At 37.1% G+C, this 22055-nt stretch overlaps 3 protein-coding genes across 3 annotated transcripts; 2 read left to right on the top strand and 1 right to left on the bottom strand.

The window, feature by feature from the left end:
• Positions 1-417: 417 nt before the first annotated feature.
• Positions 418-1618, bottom strand: LOC142640889 (uncharacterized). Its single transcript, XM_075815204.1, has 2 exons — positions 1424-1618; positions 418-769 (listed from the first exon to the last, which is right to left on the bottom strand). Exons 1-2 carry the CDS (start codon positions 1512-1514, stop codon positions 615-617), a joined length of 246 nt encoding a protein of 81 aa, XP_075671319.1. The 5' UTR covers positions 1515-1618; the 3' UTR covers positions 418-614.
• A 2644-nt stretch (positions 1619-4262) lies between these two features.
• Positions 4263-6777, top strand: LOC142639376 (uncharacterized). Its single transcript, XM_075813568.1, has 4 exons — positions 4263-5178; positions 5254-5366; positions 5458-5524; positions 5930-6777. The coding sequence occupies exons 1-4, from the start codon at positions 4263-4265 to the stop codon at positions 6775-6777; spliced, it is 1944 nt and encodes a 647-aa protein (XP_075669683.1).
• A 3230-nt stretch (positions 6778-10007) lies between these two features.
• On the top strand, positions 10008-11144 carry LOC142637979 (uncharacterized). Its single transcript, XM_075811965.1, has 2 exons — positions 10008-10194; positions 10795-11144. Exons 1-2 carry the CDS (start codon positions 10104-10106, stop codon positions 10947-10949), a joined length of 246 nt encoding a protein of 81 aa, XP_075668080.1. The 5' UTR covers positions 10008-10103; the 3' UTR covers positions 10950-11144.
• The last annotated feature ends 10911 nt before the right edge of the window (positions 11145-22055 follow it).

The raw sequence follows: 22055 nt of genomic DNA, 5'->3' as shown, positions 1-22055 counted from the left end.
TTACAAAGTTACAACCACACCGGCACTGCAGACAATGATACTTCCTTTTCTAATTGTCATCACGGATTGGTGGAGTCTTAAGAAGTATTTTATGAGTTCTATTTTTCACAACGTGCGAAAACCACATATATATAAGAGAAATGTCTTGTAAATAAAATGGTCTTATAAAATAGTTTTTCTATTCTTTTAATACATTTGTCTCTATGGACCTCACATGCTATGAGGAAGCAGTTGTAGTTTCATACAACTGCCCCCACAATATAATTATCCATATCGAAGGAATTACCAAGATTTAGGTAATAATTTTTATACCTACTTAAGTTCATTTTGCAACAGTCAATGCGTAATGCAATTGAAGTTGTAGGTAGGGTATAAGCAAAAGAAATTATAAGTAGACAAATTGCAAGACATCCCGAATTTCACAAGTCCAAGCACGTTTTTTATTACATAAAAAGCAGGACATACATGACAAAGAGTTCAAAGATAAAGCTTATACTTTTTTTTTTCAGTAGAAACTATGGTTGAAAGTTAAACCTTATTGGCATACAAGCTTAGACAAGTAGCACATATTGATCAGACACACACATTCAGAAACCGTAGGAAAAAGGATTAATCTAATTTTCGTCGGTCTCTTCAAGTTTCTCTCCATCAGCTTTGCCATGGTGTCCATGGCCATGGCGGTGTTTGTGTTCGTGCTCATGCTTGTGCTTGTGTCCATGATGATCACCATGCTTGGCCTCATTCACTGCGTCAGTTTGCACAGTCTCCTCTACAAAAAGAAATGAAAAATGTTTACAACATGGCTAAAATATAATGTCAAGGTGTATTGAAAAATATATAATAATAAAAAAAATGGATTACAAAACATAAGAGCTTAAAAGTAATATATACTTCCCACATGGAACTCATGAAAATGATGCTCCATTACTTTGTAAAACAAAAAGATGCAATGCTTCTTTTTTTACTTTTTTCCTTAATCAATATAGATTAGCAAAACTGTGTACTATATCTTTTTTTTTTTTTTTTTTCCTTTGTTTATTTTATTATCATTTGTTGTCAGAGCGAATGCATATTATCATTATAAATGAACAGTCATTATACACTTTGATTGACTCAGAGATATTATAACCAAGTGACCAAGATTCATGGTAACCTTATGTACTTGTTAAAAAAACTAGCTCCAACCGATCGAATAGGTTTATTGGCAGTATATTTGCTACAAGGAGGGTCACTTGCAATTATGCAATTTTGGTAAATTTCCCAGGACAAGTTGGTATTTGAAGGCATTTGATGCATGTTGGTGAACCTCTGTCTTTGACATAAACCAAAAACACCAATTCTAGAACAAAAAAACAAAAAAAAAAGACATTTGGGCTTAAAAAAAGTAGTAGAGGCATATATTTAGCTCAAGAAAGTAGCTTACGAGCTAGCTCACGAGCTGAGACCTCGGAAGAGACGAGAAGAACCACAGCAAAGACAAGACCAAGAAGAAGTAAAGTCTTTGAGTAAGCCATTTTTCTTAGCAACACAAGAGGATTGAAGACAAATGAACTAAGCAAACACACACTCTAATAAGATTCTCTGTAGTAGTGGATGGGTAAGAGCAGTGTGGTTCTCCCAATTTATAGAACTTTGAAACAGAGAGAGAGAGATGGGACCCCAAAGTTTTGTTTGGCTTTGATGATATGTGTGAAGTGTTAACAGTCTAAAATAATTATGCTGGGGAGGCGAGAATGGGACCACAAAAGTTTATTTTATTTTTTTAGACAAAGAAAATGATCATTATCCCAAAAATATATGATCGAATTGGCACGTAGCTTTGGTGTAGATTGATTCAGTCCAATTTTGTCTAGAGCTATTAAGGGTTTGTTTGGTTAAAAAAAAAAATGGTGTATCTACTTTTTATTTTCTTTATTCTATAATTAAATCCTGAATTTGAATATAAAAAAAAAAAATACTTATTTTCACATTTAGTAGTGTTTGGTAAGTTGTTTTGAATACATAATTTGGGTATAGAATATATTACCTTGGTTTGGTTAACATTTTTTTTAAAGTAACTTTTCTCACTCACACATCATATCACTTAAATAAAAGTAATTTTGTGTCTTTACAATATTTACAGATAAGCCACTATATTCGTATTCATATAGAACAAAAACGCAAAAAATTGTATTCATTTTTTGTAGTCAAATTCAACTTTTACAATATTGAATATGAAAACTGAATATAAATGCTAAAACCAAATCGGTTTTTTTAGTGGTAGGACCCACTCAAATCTAAAAATGAAAAAAATGATTTTTTTTTCCAGTTAACCAAACAAGCCCTAAGTATCACAAGATGAATATTCATGGAACGACGTGGCAAATAGTTAGGTTCAAATTGATGGACTATGAAAGTAATGCATGTCGACTCATTATGAAAAGCCTTCCTATCCTATGTGCTCACACCTTTTGCCTTTAGTTTGTGTAAAGTAAATTTCTTTTAATCCATTATAATGGCCTAAATGGGTCATTTTGATCAGCTTAGTTCAACTATAATTGCATCTTATATATCCAAGGATTTGAGGCTTAGTTTATAAACTCTTATAAGTTGGGACCGGACTTGGTGAATCAATTTCTAGTATTGGAAATTTAAATTGCAACTTGTTTATTATATTCTTACAATCTTTGAAATAAGAAAAAATGACTACAATCACATGAGAAACAGCCTCTTTTTTATTTATTTATAATCAACTATGATATTGAAAACCTATCCTCAATCTATATAATATTGTTCTAAGATTAGGCTTGTACTCCACCGTTGTTGACAAAAATTATAAATAATTGTGTACCACATAATTCATTTTCTTTTGGGGTCTGAATTACCACCTAATTTTCTTACTACTCTAGAGTTTCGAATATGGGTGCATCTAAGGCCGGTGGCAAAGTTTTATCGCCCACAAGCGGCAAGGCACATGGAGGAGCCAGAATCATTGGCATGGGCATGCGTTAAATGGTGTATGACCCCAATGTTTGTGTGTGTCTCAACTCTCAAGAATTTGCTTAAGCAAAAACCATTGACGATTCAAGTTGTGCTTTGTTGCTATGTTCTAACTTCTAACTCGTCGTTTTTATTTCATATTGTATGTGAAAAGACATTGCCGTAAAGAGGTTGGGGCAGGGACCAATATCTTTACTGAACTTTGCCTTATCTCACATGGCTTTTTTTTTTTTTTTTTGATGAGAATCTCTCATGGCTTTAATTAGCCAAAAAAGAAAAAGAAAAAAGAAAAAAACATGGCTTTAACGTAACAAATCTCTTTATCCGATCTCGTATGAAAAAGATTTGCAAATCTCCCCCATGTGAGAAAAAATATAAATTTAGAATAGAACGATATATATGACGTTTTTTTGGCTTTTGATGCGCAGTGTCTTTATTAAATTTGATTTTCTTTCTGGGATAAATAATATAATTAAATTAATAACCCATAAAATCTGCTCTTTTTGTTTTCTGGATTTATCACCCATTGAATCATGTCTTCTTTATAGACTTTTTAAAACACATTTGAGGTGATTTAGGTGAACTTTTTTAAGTTATGAAGCACGGACACGGACATGGGTACGAGTACAATATAATGACACGAGCAATTTTTAAAAAATTATAACATAAGTTGATTGATACGACACTGGTATAACACTAGTACAACACAGATACGGCACTCTAAATATAGTATCCATGCTTCCAAGATTTTAAGTGGGTATTCAAAAGATAATACATATAGTTATACATTGTGTTAGAGATATTTGGGGATATTTGTGGGATATTTGTCATGCAATTGTGCACGAACTTGTTAGGGATATTTGTGAGATATTTGTGGGATATTTGTAATGCAATTGTGCACATAGTATTAGTAGTTCAGTATGGTATAGTGTTGGGTTGTAATTGTTGGTGTTGTAATTGTTGTATGCAAGGCAGTGAGAGCATTGAGTTAAGGGCAGGGTGGTTATGACAGGGTGGCAGATCAGTTAGTTAGGAGTTAGTTAGGAAATTGAGATTAGCTCTGTTGTAATAGCCATGGGTAGCATGTATATAGGAGAAGATGGTTGTAAAGAAGGAATATAAGGAGTTTGTCATTTAATTTGTTCTATCTTTTCTCTATTTCCTTCCCTGTTCTTCTCTCTTTCTCTTTGGAGGACCAACTAGCCTTGAATTCAGCTAGAGAAACCATAACCATCAAGTTCCAACCTTAACATTTGGTATCAGAGCATCGTTCCTATGCTACCATGACTGAGACTCAAGCCGCTGCCATGAACATGGTGAATGAAGCTATTGCTTCTCTGCGTACCACTTCAGATCATCACGATAAGGACATCCACGAAATCCAAAAGATTCTAGGAATCCATACCAGGACCTTGAATGAAATGAATCAAACTCTCAATGCCATTCTACAGAAATTGAATTCCCAAGATAGCCATTCACATTCACCTCAAAGAACTATACCAGTGAATCAGAGTTCTTCAGCCTTGTCACTTGCAAGACTTGTGAAATTGGAGTTTCCATGCTTCTCAGGAGATGATCTTGCAAGTTGGGTCTATAAAGCCAACCAGTACTTTGGCTATTACCAGACTCCAATTGCAGAGAAGTTGCTCATTGCTTCGTTCCATATGGAATTGGAAACTTTAATTTGGTTCCAAGAAGGTGAGGAGGCTGGTGTGTTTACGAATTGGGATTCCTTAGTGCAGGCACTACATGTGAGGTTTGGATCAACTGCTTATGATGATCCTATGGAAGTGCTAACAAGATTAAGGCAGTCTTCAACAGTGGCAATGTACAAGGCAGAATTTGAAGCTGTGTCTAATAGGATTAAGGGTCTATCGCCTCTGCATAAGCTTAGCTGCTTCCTCAGTGGCTTGAAGGATGAAATCAGGCTTCCAATCAGGATGCTTAATCCACGTACCTTGAATGAAGCATTTGAATTGGCTAAGATTCAAGAGGAATACGTGTTCAGTTACAAGAAGAGTTCCAAGTTTCAACAAGAAACAGGTAAAGGTTCTATCTTGGGCTTACCTAAAAATAATGTAGTGATAGAATCTAAACCTAAGATACCAATTAAGAGATTAACACCTGCTCAGATGGATGAGAGAAGAAAGAGGGGTCTTTGCTATAATTGTGATGAGAAGTGGGTGGTTGGGCATAAGGGTAAGAATGCTAAGTTGTTCCTTTTAGAGGGAATTGGATTAGTTTGTGGGGGGTAGTTTGGGGTACAAATCACAGAGCTAGAGGAAGAAGTGGAGAATGAGGGTGTGAATAGGGCAGTTAGTCAGGAAGAAGAGGTGGAGACCACCTTATATGCACTCATAGGAACTCCTACACCTAGTACTATGAGGGTTAGGGGTTAATGGAAGTGGGTTGGTAATCCTAATAGACACTGGCAGTACCCATAACTTTGTAGATGGTTCCTTGGTTTCTGAGTTGAAGGTAAAGGTGGATGTTACTAAAGTTTTGGAGGTTAAGGTAGCTAATGGTTCTGTGGTTAAAACTCAAGGTTTTTGTAATTGTGTGCCATTGTGCATTCAAGAGTGAAGTTTTGCATTCAATTCCATGTTTTAGCATTGGGGGGTTGTGATGTAGTGTTGGGTACTCAATGGTTGAGCACTTTAGGTGAGATTCAATGGAACTTTAGACTTTTGACAATGTGTTTCTGCTATGAGGATTAGAAAGTCTTGCTGCCATTTTCTCCAAGTTAGACTTGGGGTCTGGATATCATCAAATTAGAATGAGAGAAGAAGACATACCTAAAATAGCTTTTAGGACACATGAGGGTCACTATGAATTCTTGGTGATGCCATTTGGTCTAACCATGCTCCTTCAACTTTTCAATCACTGATGAACCAGCTATTCAAGCCTTTCCTTAGACAGTTTGTATTAGTCTTTTTTGATGATACATTAGTCTATAGCAAGTCCTTGGCTGATCATGTAATTCATCTAAGGAAGTTTTTAGAGATTTTAGCCACTAACAAGTTGTATGCTAAAAGGTCAAAGTGCATGTTTGCTTGCAATGAGGTAGAGTATTTGGGGCATGTTATTACTGCTGAGGGGGTTCACACTGATCCTAGGAAAGTTGCTGCAATGCAGCAATGGCCCATTCCTAAGGATATTAAGTCTTTAAGGGGTTTTTTGGGGCTTACTGGGTACTATAGAAAATTTTTCAAGGGTTATGGTCAAATTGCGGTCCCCTTGACAGCCCTATTAAAAAAAGATTCTTTTTTTTGGTCTAACGAGGCTAAGTTGGCATTTCAAAAACTTAAGGATGCTATGGTTCATCCTCTTGTGTTGGCTTTTCCAAACTTTGATCAACCTTTTGTGGTGGAGTGTGATGCTTCTGGAAGAGGGGTTGGTGCAGTGCTAATGCAACAGGGCAGACCAATAGCTTACCACAGTCAAATACTTAAAGGTAAAAATTTGGCTTTGTCAACTTATGAGAAAGAGTTGCTAGCCTTAGTTATTGCTATCAAGAGGTGGAGGGCTTATTTGGTTGGCAGACCCTTTACTGTCAAGACTGACCAGCAGAGTTTGAAATATCTGTTGGAGCAGAAAATTGGCACACCAGCTCAGCTGAAGTGGTTTGCTAAATTGCTAGGCTATGTTTTTGTTGTTGAGTACAAGAAGGGCAAGGGCAATTTAGTGGTTGAGATGTTGTCTAGGAAGGAGATTTTGATGACTGTATTTCAGGTGGAGTTTCAGAAGCTCATGAAGGAGTATTATGCATGGTTTCATTTCCTTCTCCAACATAATTGAATGATCTTAAGGCCAGTTATGTCTCTGATCAGCAAGTATAAGATATTTTCCAAGCTTTTTAGTTGGGAAAGGAGTTTCTAAAAGGGTATTCTATGAAGAATGGGTTGTTGTTGTATAAAGGTAAGATCTATCTTGGTTCATGTGATGCTTTGAAGGCTACTGTTTTGCAGCAAGTTCATGATAGCCCGTTAGGAGTGCATTCAGGGTTCCTAAAAACCTTACATAGGGCGCAGAGAGACTTTTATTGGCCTGGGTTGAGATCTGATGTGAAGAGGCATGTTAGGGAATGTGATACATGCCAAAGACTTAAGTATGAAGCTTGTAATGTGGCTGGATTGTTGCAACCCTTGCCTATCACTGACAAACCTTTGCTTGATGTGAGCATAAACTTTGTTGAAGGCCTTCCTAAGTCCCATTCCAAAGATGTGGTGCTGGTAGTAGTGGACAGGCTTACCAAGTTTGTTCAGTTTATACCATTATCTCATCCTTATACAGCTGCCAAGGTAGCTAACCTTTATCTGCAACATGTGTTTAAATTGTATGGGATGCCAGCTACAATTGTCAGTGACAGGGATCCTGTTTTCACCTCTCTTTTTTGGCAAGAGTTGATGAGGTTGCAGGGAGTTTAGCTTGCCATGTCCTCAGCTTATCAACCTCAATTTGATGGACAGACTGAGGTGGTGAACAAAAGCCTAGAACATTACTTAAGAGCCTTTGCTGCTGATAAACCTCAAACTTATGTGGAGTAGTTGCCATTGGCTGAATTTTGGTTCAATACCAATTTCCATACCTCCACCAAGTTGACTCCTTTTGAAGCTTTATTTGGCTATCCCCCTCCCAAGTTGTTGGATTACATTCTAGGTACTACCAAGGTTGATAGTGTGGATATGCAATTGAGGACAAGACAGCAGTTGCTAGATTTGTTGAAGCAGATTTTGGTAGCAGCTCAAGAAAGGATGAAATTTAATGCTGATAAGCATAGGACTGAGAGGGAATTTGCTGAAGGAGATAAGGTTTATCTTAAATTGATGCCTTACAAGGAGAAATCCTTGAAGCAAAAACATTTGGGCAAGCTATCACCTAGATACTATTGGCCTTTCCAGATTTTAAAAAGGGTTGGTAAGGTGGCATACAGGTTGGATCTATCATCAGATTCTAGAATCCATCCCACCTTTCATGTTTCCTACCTAAAGGAGAAGTTGGGCAAGCATGTGGTAGCTGTTCCTTCCTTACCTTCAGTAGATGCAGCTGGCAGCCTTAGACCTGAACCAGTAGCTGTTTTGCAGTCCAGAACTCAATTTGAGAAACAAGACTATCACTCAAGTCCTAGGGCAATGGCAAGGATAGAGTGATGATGCTACTTGGGAAGACTTGTACAAGCTTCAACAACAATTCCCTCACCTTGTGGGCAAGGTGCTTTAAGGGGCGGGTACTTGTTAGAGATATTTGGGGATATTTGTGGGATATTTGTCATGCAATTGTGCACATACTTGTTAGGGGTATTTGTGGGATATTTGTGAGATATTTGTGGGATATTTGTAATGCAATTGAGCATGTAGTATTAGTAGTTCAGTATGGTATAGTGTGGGTTGTAATTGTTGTATGCAAGGCAGTGAGAGCAGTGAGTCAAGGCAGGGTGGTTATGACAGGGTGGCAGGTCAGTTAGTTAGGAGTTAGTTAGGAAATTGGGATTAGCTCTATTGTAACAGCCCCGGGTAGCATGTATATAGGAGAAGATGGTTGTAAAGAAGGAATATAAGGAGTTTGTCATTCAATTTGTTCTATCTTTTCTCTGTTTCCTTCCCTGTTCTTCTCTCCTTCTCTTTGGAGGACCAGTTGGCCTCGCATTCAGCTAGAGAAACCATAAACATTAAGTTCCAACCTTAACACATTGTGTAGAGAATGAAGTGATTGCACTCATCGTACGTAGATCCATGTAAAAAAAAATTGGTATCTTATAAATCAAGAAAAATGTTTGTCATGCAGGTAAAAAATATAACTTTATATTTCATGCAAATGTATAAGAAAGCTGTAAACGAAGGCCATAATTGTATAAACCCCAACGATCCTCAATAATTACTCAAATGTCTACTTCAAGTCGCATAAAATTTTCTGCCTTTAAATTTTTTTTTTTTGTCACATCAAATGTTGATCATCTTCTATTTTTCTTTCTTTGCTGTCTACAGGTTACGTCAGTTTTTCAACATTGAACAAAAAGAGAGAATATTTAAAAGGAAAATCTATTTAAAATCTAGACCCTTTCAATTTTCAACTCCTTTTGTTTGTTCCAAATCGAATCAAAGTTTAACAATTCTCACAATATAATACGTCAATTTGTATTTCTAATTTGCTCTAAAAAAACAAGTTCAATAGGTACTTAACCTACATGCATACGTCCCTCCTTGCGTCATTGTGTCACAAAACGATAGGAAACTGTCCAAAAAGTTTGACTTTAAACCAATATCAACACGGGCTTTCAGCCTTACAGGACCATATTGTCTGTAAACAGCAATGAATTTGGGATTGAGTTCGGGTGGTATTCAACCACGTGCAATTGCTTCCATTTCTATCACAAATTTTTTTACTTCGCAACTCATTTTTAACTTCTTAAATTCTTTTTATTTAATGATTGAGATTAAAATTCGGTAATTAAAAACTCTTGCATACGGTGCAACACCTATCTAATCAGTAATCACAATCCATGAACTTGTATCTCTAATCATTATCTCTCTTTATGGTGATATTCATTCTTGAGCAATGAGTTACAATATGCTACATATTCAACAAGTTGAAGTAAGATAACTCTAAACATGTTTGAAATAAAAAAATAAAAAAATTTCCATTGATTATAGCATACAGTTACGTGTTTGTGTTTCACCTTCATTGCTTAATGTCCAAGCTTTCGTAGTAGAGATGATATATACAACTGAAAATACCAAAAGAAGTAAAGAACTCTCTCTCTCTCTCTCTCTCTCTCTCTCTCTCTCTCTATATATATATATATAAATATTTCAATAATAATTAACCTGTACACACAGTTAACTAATGACTGTATTTAAGGGCGGAGCTAAGGGAGGTGAGGGGGGCAACCGCCCCCTGACTCATCCCAAAAAATTCTTTAGTTGCTTCTGTTCTAAGTAGTTATCTACCTAACAAAACATTAAAAAAAAATTGGGGTCCCATCTCTCCCTCTCTCTCTCTCTCTCTCAAAGTTCTATAAATTGGAAGAACCACACTGCTTTTACTCATCCACTACTACAGAGAATCTTATTAGAGTGTGTTTGCTTAGTACATTTGTCTTCAATCCTCTTGTGTTGCTAAGAAAAATGGCTTACTCAAAGACTTTCCTTCTTCTTGGTCTTGTCTTTGCTGTGGTTCTTCTCGTCTCCTCCGAGGTCTCAGCTCGTGAGCTAGCTCGTAAGCTACTTTCTTGAGCTAAATATATGCCTTTACTATTTTTTTTTAGCACAAATGTCTTTTTTTTTTTTTTTTTGGGTTCTAGAATTGGTGTTTTTGGTTTATGTCAAAGACAGAGGTTCACCAACATGCATCAAATGCCTTCAAATACCAACTTGTCATGGGAAATTTACCAATAAACCAATTCGATCGGTTGGAGCTAGTTTTTTTAACAAGTACATAAGGTTACCATGAATCTTGGTCACTTGGTTATAATATCTCTGAGTCAATCAAAGTGTATAATGACTGTTCATTTATAATGTTAATGTGCATTCGCTCTGACAACAAATGATAATAAAATAAACAAAGGAAAAAAAAAAGATATAGTACATAGTTTTGCTAATCCATATTGATTAAGGAAAAAAGTAAAAGAAAGAAGCATTGCATCTTTTTGTTTTACAAAGTAATGGAGCATCATTTTCATGAGTTCCATGTTGGAAGTATATATTACTTTTAAGCTCTTATGTTTTGTAATCCATTTTTTTATTATTATATATTTTTCAATACACCTTGACATTATCTTTTAGCCATGTTGTAAACATTTTTCATTTCTTTTTGTAGAGGAGACTGTGCAAACTGACGCAGTGAATGAGGCCAAGCATGGTGATCATCATGGACACAAGCACAAGCACGAGCACGAACACAAACACCGCCATGGCCATGGACACCATGGCAAAGCTGATGGAGAGAAACTTGAAGAGACCGACGAAAATTAGATTGATCCTTTTTCCTACGGTTTCTGAATGTGTGTCTTATCGATATGTGCTACTTGTCTAAGCTTGTATGCCAATAAGGTTTAACATTCAACCATAGTTTCTACCCAAAAAAAGAAGTATAAGCTTTATCTTTGTACTCTTTGTCATGTATGTCCTGCTTTTTATGTAATAAAAAACGTGCTTGGACTTGTGAAATTCGGGATGTCTTGCAATTTGTCGACCTATAATTTCTTTTGCTTATACCCTACCTATAACTTCAATTGCATTACGCATTGACTGTTTCAAAATGAACTTAATTAGGTAAAAAAATTATTACCTAAATCTTGGTAATTCCTTCGATATGAATAATTATTTTGTGGGGGCAGTTGTATGCAACTACAACTGCTTCCTCATAGCATGTGAGGTCCATAGAGACAAATGTATTAAACGAATAGAAAAACTATTTTATAAGACCGTTTTATTTACAAGACTTTTCTTTTATATATGTGGTTTTCACGCGTTGTGAAAAAGAGATCTCATAAAATACATTCTTAAGAATCCACCAATCCGTGATGACAATTAGAAAAGGAAGTATCATTGTCTGCAGTGCTGGGGTGGTTGTAACTTTGTAAGTGTACGGCATACGGACACAAGCCCAGGCCCAATACCATGACTGACTCACTAGTCATAAGCTCAACATGCGAGTGCCAGCCATATATAGAATGGTCAGTAGATATCCTTACGATGGGTGGTGATTTCTCGGCCGCTTGGTAATGCCTTGGAAAATTGCGCTGTCAAGCAATCTTTTTGGAGGTTGGAACCAGTTCTAACGCCATTGACACCATTTCCAACGAAGCATATTCCTTGTCAGGAATAATCAATTTGGGCCCCATCCACACGAGTTTTGCTCAGTGTTATGTAAAGCTGTGGGAAATGCGAAGGATGTCGGTGCCGGGAAGTTGGCCCCGAACTCGGAAGGACTGTACAGGGTTATTGCCATTACAGGAGTTGGAGCATACTATTTAGAGGATATGGAGGAGAGGTCATTTCCCCAGCCATGGAATGTTCAGAATTTGAAAATATTCTACCATTAATTGAAGGAAATAGTATATGTACAAGCTACTATGTAAATAACAATATCTATGTGCGTAATATATGGAAGTCTTGGTACCATCATTATCTCTAATTTTTTCTAAGGACGAAAGCTTGTGTTCGGTTCCATCGCTGTCATTGACCAGGTGGAAACCTTATCTCTAATTAATTCTAAAGACAGAAGTCTGTGTTCGGTTCGATCCCGGTCACCAACCAGGTGGAAACCTTATCTCTAATTAATTTATGTCTGTCTTCGGTTCGATCCCGGTCACTGACCAGGTGGAGACCTTATCTCTAATTAATTCTAAGGATAGAAGCCTGTGTTCGATTCGATTCTGGTCACCGACTAGGTGGAAACTTTATCTCTAATTTTTTCTAAGGACGGAAACCTAGGTTGGTTCGAATCTGGTCACCAACCAGGTGGAAACCCTATCACATAAAGTTTTCTAAGGATCATGCCGAAACATAAGTTCTGACGAATCTCGGCAACTGATCAGTCAGACATTGGTTATTGGTCATGCTAAAACATTATACTTCTTGAGAATGCAAGTTTAAATTTAATTGAATCTCCCATTCACAGTTAAGCGAAACCTTAGCTTGTTTTTTGTTACAAAATATCTACAAAGTGCAAGAAGAAATATAATAAGGTCAAAATAGTTTAAAACCGGCAAGCAATAGTGTTAACAATTTTCACAAAGTCATATATGTAAAATTCTTAAAACTGACATTGTTTCTTCACCACAACCCGGTGATCTTAGGCAATTTAACTGAAAAACAAAAGAAGGAAGAAGAAAGATAAAACATAAGGAAAATAAGGGATAATTTAGGTAGTTGGATTCTGCGGCTGTTCTGGCTGAATGGGACTGAGGTTCACGGGAGGTTGAGCACTAGGATCTTCTAGTTGGGGTTGTGCTGAGGTCGGCACGATACTAGGATTGCTGGTAATCTCCAAGTCAATTAGCTCTGCATGAGAGTCAATAGCTTGCACCAATTCCCTCATGCTTGGGGTGTCTTCATCCTCGGCTTCAGTAGGATTCTGAGTTGGGGGCAGGGGTGGCTCTGGGTAAGGGATCTGGTCGGGGCTCCTAAATGGGGAATCCTCTGTGTTAGGACATATGTGATTTATGTTAGGAACATATGTCATCATGTATTGGCTAATCCTTTGACAAAATGCACTTTACTTGTAATTGGGTAGATCTTGGATGTGTTTAATGCTTCAAGAAACAAGGTTTCAAGTTCAAGTGTTAAATCCATGCAAGTCTTTCCAAGAATCAAGTGATGAAGTGCTAGATTTTAAATCTCGACAGCTAGTATCTATTGAGGTTTAAAAAAGCTGTTTTAGCTCGATACTCGACAGCTGCTCGACAGATAAGGTATCTATCGAGATTTATGAAAAACAGATTTTAAGCTCTGATTTTCGTTCCAATCCATGAATAGATGTTTGGGCTTTCTTTTCTCGCAACCCTAAACATATATATAAGGATTGTTTTAAGTGCTGTCATAGTTGATGCACATCAATGCAAAAGTTCTTCACAAGCAAATTGTGACCGGAAACCTAATTTGCCCTAGTTCATCTTTCTCTTGAAGAAGTTACTGTGGTTGTACACTATAGGGTTTTGTGACCAAGGAGCTTTGTGATCTTCATCGTGTGATGAACTGAAGAACTTTGCGGCCAACATCCTTCTCAAGTTGGTGATTAAGTCGTGTACTAGGATCCGTGCATCTTTTGGTTAGTCACGTACTGGGAGCCGTGCATTAAAAGGAGAGATTGTCACTACAGAACAAGTCCAATTGGGTATTAGGGTAAGGGTTTAACTATAGGTTGGTATAAGGTATTGAGATTCCTTTACTTGTAACTAATTGTTGTGATAATAGTGAATTCTCGGGAGTGATGACCTTAAAATAACCCAGTGGGGTTTTTGCCTCGGAGGTTTTTCCCATTCTTAAACAAATAACCTTATCAACTTTATTTTCCGTTGCATTTTATTTTAGTTAGTGATTTGTTTATGTTGCCACGTATATTGTATGTTAATTTGATTAATAAACTTGACTAATTAATTAATTAATTCATCATAAGGGGTCAATACATTCTTGGCCTATCACTCTGGTAACCCCATAGCTGTCACGGTAGCCATCCATCCTTCACCGAATCCATATTTTCTATTTTCAAACATAACAGGCTCGGCTGAGTTGTTAGCATCATTGAACCTATATTATAATATTTATTCTCACTCTCCTTCAGGGTAGCTTTGAGCTTTGCTATCTCCTTATCCCTAGTAGTGATGATGCTCTTGGCGCCAGCCACCCTTAACTCAGCTTCCCCTAGCTTGACCTCTGCCTCTGCCCTTCACTACTCGGCTTGTGCCCGGTCCTTCTTCGCTTCTCGTGCTAGTGCTTCGGCATTCTCAGTAGCCGTGACTTTTTCCTTCACGGTAGCCTCAGCTACATCCTTTAAGGCTCTCTTTTTGTCAGCCTCTTCCGCAACATCCTTCAACCTGTCCTCCATCATATAGACTAGTTGTGCAGCCTACCTAAGAAGTGTTAGTATTTGTCTAAAGAATGTTAAAATAACATAATAAAATGTTAAAATGGATGGGATTCAATACTGCAATGGTGTGCCACTGCAATTGAACAGCAAGGGCCTCATCACTCCTACCTGCAAAGTACTTTACATTATCGGGTAGTTGAAGAGCCTACCTGAGGCTCTGGGCAATCCACCTACCTTCACCTTGGGCCTAGTTCCTTATGGTAGAGGTCATAGGTAGGGTCCCATTACCGAGCGTGAAAGTAGTTTGACCCAGTAGCAGGAGGGAAGGAGGAAGAAGCCACATTAGACCCAACCTGTACGGCTGGGCGAGCACCACCAAAAGGCTCTCTGATCACCATGGTGGGAGTTGGAGGAGTCCTCAGAGGAGTCTCTTTAGGCCTTTTCGGAGGTTGCTTGCTATGGCAGGGCCTTTTGCGGTTGTGGGGGGCTAGAGGAGGCTGTTCCCTGTTTTGGGGGTTGCTATTGCTACATGGCGGGGTAGCCACTGGGCAAAAAATGTTCAGTAGTCATGTTCCTATGGACTACCATCTTGTCTTCGACATTCTTGGCTTCAGCACCTAAGGAATCAACTAATTCGACCTTTGCCTGCTTGGTTGCCGGCACTTCATTTCGCTGCTTCTCAACCGGTGTATGCATAACCCGGCCTTAGAAAACAGTATCAGCTGACCTGTCTCTTGTAGGTACCAACGAGCCAACTCTTATCAAATGGGGGCCGAGATCCCGAGCTTCACCAATAGTTAGCCTAGGAGGAAAAAAAATCCTCGGTGCCACACGTTTATGTATGACAACAATGGGCTACCTACTATCAAGGCTTGCCTAGAATGTTGGTAGTTGGTGTAAACTGGGGTAACACCGAGGATAAGGTGGGAAGCCCTTAATTGTCTGTCGTAGTGGACAAAAATCTCCGACCTAAGCACGAAGTTGAGGTCTCTCACATGTATGGCGTTAAGGTCTGGCATGAACTTTTTACCCTCTGCATAATGGCAAAATAGAAATTAATTAGTATGCAATCAATAGTAATAATAAGTAAGTTTTAATATATAACAAAAAGAAATTTAGCGTGCTCGGTACCAATCAACATTTTGGGGTGAGGTCGGGTAGGTGAGTTCGTTGGCGTGGTAGTTGCCGCTCACTCGAACAAACTCTCCTGTCGAATTCCTATTAGAGTTAGGCAGGCACGATATCAACCGTTCCCAAGTATCTCTAACCTTCAAGTAGTACCCGGTTCTATCATTACCACACAAACTGTACATATAGTTTATATCATGTTGATCTAATTGTAACCCATAAAGGTGGTTTAGCTGGCTAACACAACTTACCACTCGGTGAAAATTGGGTGAAAGTTGGTCGGGACATAGGCTATAAAACCTAAGGGTTCTGAGTAACAAAGGATTCATGGGAAATCTAACACCTCGTTCTAAGATAGCCATTAAAGGAAAAAACACTACATGGGGACGTCGCTCAAGAGCAATATTGTCCTCATGACTATTCCCTATCTCTACATTGTTAGGGATGGGAAAAACAACCCTAAAAGTGGGTGAGGCTGCCTCAGTGTTAAGAAGATGAGAGAAACCCATTCCTAAGTATATAATAGAAAAGGAAATTGAATAAAGATGAGAAATGAACAAGGAAACTTACTGTGGGCTTTAGGAATTTGTGATCTCGGTTGGAGAATCTATGCTCGGGTAGAGGAATATGCTCGACAGTAGAGAACTTAAGGGAGTAAGGAAGTGAAAAGATGATCTGAGGGGAAGGCGGTTGCTATTTATAGGGAGAGGGCATTTAATGAAAAAAGGAGCAGGAAAAGTCTTTTCAAGTTACTTTTGTAACTTCCACACGCGTGGCCTCGGTTCACGAACCGTCAGGTCATGATTACAGCCCAATCTGACAAGTTGTCCTAAAGATTCTTTTAAGAGAACATTAATAACTGTTTGATCCACCATTAATGATTGAAGGTTAAGCTTCTCGAGGAGCCGTTGGCTTGCCGAGGTAAATCCTTGATTCGTTCCCGGGTGCCGAACACGAATCAAAGGGGGTTTACCGTACGGCATACGGATACAGTCCCACTTGTCTTAGGCCTCGGCCTGGATAGGCCCATAAATATACTCAAGCCCAGGCCCAATACCATGACTGGCTCACTAGTTACAAGCTCAGCATGCAAATGCCGCCCATATATAGAATGGTTGGTAGATATCCCTATGATGGGTGGCGATTCCTCGGCAGCTCGGTAATGCCTTGGGGAATCATGCTGCCGAGTTATCTTTTAGAGGCTGGAACTAGTTCCAACGCCATTGACACCATTTCTAACGAAGCATATTCCTTGTTTGGAATAATTAGTTTTGGCCCCACCCACACGAGTGAAACCAGAGGGTAATCATAAGCACCCCCACTAACCTTAAGCTATAAATAATAGAAGAGAACAGAGAGATGGGGTTGGTCATTCTAGAGGAAAGAAGAGAGAGAGTAAGAGAGAGAGAACAAAGCATTAGTTAGAGCAGCTTAAGGAGAGAAGGAGAGTTATGCTATGTGGCGCAGCTCCTCAGTAAGGCTCAGCCAGGAGCTACCCATAGTAGGAAACTCATTACCCACCATACAATTAATTGTAAACCCAACTCCAAGTCCAGTCCAATAAGGGAATTTGGACACGTACAGTAAGTAACAACTAGCAACAAGATAAGATTTAACTCTAATAGTCACGATCTCATAAATTATGGACAATTAATGTAATATAGTTTTTAGAGATTGACATTTGGAGAATAACCAATTCTTGTACTCGAGTTTTTTCATAGGTTGGTTGTGATCAATGACCACTTGAATTCAACAACTACCATATCTTTTATTGCCTTTTTGTTTTGATTGAGAGAAGCCAGCCTATGTAATATCCATTTTCTACTTTATTTTTATATATTTCACCAAATGAACTTGGATATATAGTACTACTTAGAAGCTTCTCTTTCGGTCTCTTTCCCAAGCTTCTAACCCCCTTTTGTGTTAACGTAATAGTACACAAATTTAAGAATTTTATACATTACAGCCCTATGTTGTGCATAACGAACAACTGTTTTGTGACCCCCTTTTGTGTTTATTCCGTTGGATGCAGAAGGCTGTGTTTATCTAACTTGGACATCTCTTGACTCTTGTGCGAATCATTTGTTAGGATAGATTGCATTTGCCACTTACGGAGCACTTCATCATCTGCTTAATTTTATTATTTTTATTGAATATATATAAGAGTTAATTAAAGAGTGTATTTCTGTTTGTTTAAATTTTATACAAAATGGGAACTTATTATAGTAAGAACCTAGCACTTCATATTAATTATATATATATAAACATTATCCACTTTTCTTTAGCTGAATAGTATAATTACATCCTTTGTTTTTGTCTTACCAAAGAATCATGAGTCCATATTAGAAATATTCTTTGCTTTTTGCATGAACTTATATGTTCTACTTCTTTATCACTTTTCCATCTTCCGCTTATCCCTGGCCTCTTTATTATTTTTTGCAGTTAGTAAGACTTGTTAGGTTCTAAGACCTTAGGGACTAATGTATTAGTACTTCAATGTGTAAAGTGTTGGCAAACTATAATTAAAACATAGAGTCTGGGTTTAGGCTTGCTCAAAGTATGTTTTATTGTAAAGTTAGAATCGAGCGATTGCAGAAATTAGTGGACAAATTCTGCAAGGCTTGATCGATCAAAAATTAGATTCAATCGATCGAGAATCGTGCAGAATTAATTTTCTGCAGAATCGTGTAGGGTTTTATGTTTTACTTCACATATAAAAAGAAAAACCCTAACTGCATTTTATAGGCTTTTTGATGCGCTGTGTTGAATCTCTTGTGAGATCTAGAGGTGCTTACCTTCATACACACTTAGGGTTATTAAGATCAAGATTGATGTCAAGAGTTTGGTGATGGCTTCAGTTGCTGCATAAAGAACTTAACGAAGATCTAAAATCTTTGAGTGGAGTCTCAAAGTCACAAGTAGGCGAACTTGTGGTTGCAGTGGATCAAAGAAAGAAGTAGTCCGTGGACTCGGAGCTGTCACGTGATCTTGGTAGTAAGTTTTCTACTCGTGGTAGCAATAGGATGTTAGTGGTCTAAGTTCTATTGTACAAACTTTAATTCTTTCATAGTGGATCTGTTTTACCTTAAGAATAGCTAGGTTAAATCCTCCCCACGTTTTTTACCGGTTTGGTTTTTTTAGGTCATCAGATCTTTGTGTTATTTACTTTCCTCATTATATTTGTTTTACACATTTTTTAAACTTAATTTTAAATTGACAAATTTGTTAATCAACTTGGCTTAATATTAGGTTAAATATATTGTGTTAAGGGATCTAAAACTTTACAAGTGGTATCAGAGCGGGTTAGCTCTAGTGTTTAGATCCTTTGATCTAAGAGTTGATCCTTGATCCCCACTGGAAAGTAAGGATGAAAGCATTCCTAAAATCTATTGATGCAATAGTTTGGAATTCCGTTGAATACGGATGGGAGAAATCGACTACTCCTGTAAACGAGTGGTCAACTTCTCAAAAAGAAGCAACCGCTTTTAATAGCAAAGCCATGAATGCTATTTTTAAATGTTGTTTCTATGGAGGAATTCAAGAGAATCTCTAATGTTGAGGTTGCTCAGACTGCATGAAATATTCTCCAACCTATGCATGAAGGCACAAAGACAATTAAGATCAATAAACTGTAGCAGTTAACTACTAGATTTGAAAGTATTAGAATGTCTGATGATGAATGTTTTGATGAATTCTATGCTAAATTGAATGATATAGTTAACTTTGCTAATAATTTGGGTGAAATTTATGATCAACCTAAGATTGTTAGATTCCGAGATCTTTGATTGAAAACTTTAGACCCAAAGTGATTGCCATCATTGAAAGCAAGGATGTAGACTCCATCCCTGTTGATAAGCTTATAGGATCTCTCTAGTCCTATGAGTTAGACCTACCCAAGACAAACAAATCCAAATCAATGGCTCTTAAGTCAGTTGATGATGTTGATGTGAATTGATTTGATGATGAACTCTCTTCTACAGAGATTGCCTATCTTGCCAACAACTTTAGAAATTTTCTTAGGAATAACAATAGAAGGGCAAGAGGTAAAAACAATACTGAACCTAGAAACTTTAAGAGAAATGAACTAACTAAGCTTAATAACAATAATGAAAAATCAAAAGAGAAAGCTGGTTAAACCTCTAGTAACTCTCTAGATCAACAATGTTTTGGTTGTCAAATGTACGATCATGTGAAATCAGAATGTCCTACAATCTTGAGATCAAAGGGTATAGCTATGGCTGTAACCCTTAGTGATGATGAAGTTTCTGATCACGAGTTTGGTAATGATGAAGATGGAAACTTCATTGCTTTCACAGCTGCATCTATAGTTGATGAAAGTGTTGTGGTTGAAGAGAACCCTTCTGATGGGGAACTCTCTAAATGTGCTAATTTGCAAGAAGTTTTCAATAAGCTATGCAAAGTTGCTGCAAAGGATGCTATGAATATTGATTTTGGTTTAAAGAAAATTGCTTCTCTTGAACTTGATAAGAAAGATTTGTTGTTGAAATTGCTTGATGCTAGTACTTTGATTGATAAGGTGAAGACTAAGAACATGTTGTTGCTTGATAAGATTAAGAATTTGGAACTAGAATTATTTGTTGCTAGAGAGCAAAAAAATATGTTTGCTAGTTCTAAACTTGATCACATGTTGAGTGTTTAGAAGTCTCCCTTAAACAAAACTAGTCTAGGTTTTGTAGAAAGCATCTCGATGTCTGAAACTCATTCCACAAAATTTGTTCCTTCTTCTAAGCCTCTCGAGAGTGAGACTGTCAAACCAGTAGAAGTTACACTAGCTCCTAGGAAGATTAAGGTTGATCTTAAAAAGACTAAGCCTAAGAATCCTAACCTCCCTAAGGATAAGTTGCATGATAGACCTTTGTGGGTTTGTCATTTTTGTGGAAAGACTAGGCATATTCACCCAAACTGTTTCAAGTTGCAAGCTGCAAAGCGAGCAAATAAGCCAAAAGTACCTGTGCCTCAAGCACAAAATCCTATGGTACTTATTGGTGAATTGGTAAAAACTTTAAACCTTTATACCAATCTTGGAGTTGCTCAGAATTCTCGTATGAATAATAACTTCAATGCTAGAGTTGCATCTGAAAGGTTTTTGATGCAAATGGCTCAATCTAATTGAGTCTTTCTGACATGGTCCTTGTGCTTCATCTCAATACTCTTTGTGACTATTCTTCTTTTGTTGTTTTCGTTTTTCCTTTTTTCTTTTAGGAATTGCATTGCATCACATTCATGCATTTCATGCTAGGTTGTTTTTTTTTTTTGTTTTTTTCCAAAAATTAAAAAATTAAAAAAAGGGAAAAGGACAAATGTGTTTTGCATCATATATCTTGGATTTTGTAATCAAGGTTGGCCATAGTATTTTTACATAACATGCTTGTGTACCTTGTTTAGTTTGGATGAGCTTAATTTTACTACACTTTGCTAGTTTAGGCTATGTAGTGCATGTTGTGTGGGAATTGTTTATAATTTTTGATCACACGATCTTGATTTTGAAGTCACATGCTTTAATTTGCTATGACTAGAACTTAATGAGAAATGCATAAATAACCATCTCACCACTGTTTACTAACCAATCATGAATACCTTAGTGTATATCATAAGATTTTGTGCTCGAGAAAGTGTAGCACACGCACAAAAAGAACATAACGTGTAGCCTCAGATTAATACTCAAATTGGTGTGTACCTTATTGGGCTATAATAAATTCACAATGAAATTAAATTTGTGTGTACATTATCTGGCTTAAATATCAATTTATCAATGAAATAAAATTGGTGTGTACATTATGAGGCAAAACAAGAAACTTCCATGATTGCAAGCTTGTTTTCTAGGAGATGTGAGAGTTATATGATGTAACTCTTTAAGTGATAGTCTCTTTCAAACTTATGTGATAAATTCTGTAGAAAATGTGATTGATTACTATCTACTTATCATCTCACATGTATCTCATGCTTTTGCTAGTTGCACACACTACACAAGTTATTCCTTGCTAAACTTAGTGCATGATGTTGTGTGTGAATGTATTTTGGCCATCCAAATATTATGTTCCTTGATTTTAATGCAAAATGTGTTTAATGTTTGAGTTTTGGGGACAAATTGGTTGAAAACTTGTTTTTGAAGATCTGGGTTAAACTCTAGTGTTTTTTAAAAACTTTTAAACTCATAATCATGCATTTCATTCATGAAATAAAATGGTTTGAGTGATTTGTGCTTAAATCTTGCATTGTTTTTCAAAATTTTCAAAAATCCAGATTTTCGATCGATCGAATCTATTTTTCAACTGACCGAAAATGCGTTAAAAGTTTAGGTTTGAATTTGCCTGACTCAATCAGTGCTCGATCGATGCTCGATTGATTGAATTTAATTTTCAATCAATCAAAGCTAATTTTTGACTGATCGAATTTCG

The sequence above is a fragment of the Castanea sativa genome, chromosome 6, assembly GCF_040712315.1.
Source record: "Castanea sativa cultivar Marrone di Chiusa Pesio chromosome 6, ASM4071231v1".
Lineage (NCBI taxonomy): Eukaryota > Viridiplantae > Streptophyta > Magnoliopsida > Fagales > Fagaceae > Castanea > Castanea sativa.
The sequence above is the reverse complement of the archived record's forward strand: the minus strand, read 5'-3'. Positions and strand labels throughout refer to the sequence as shown.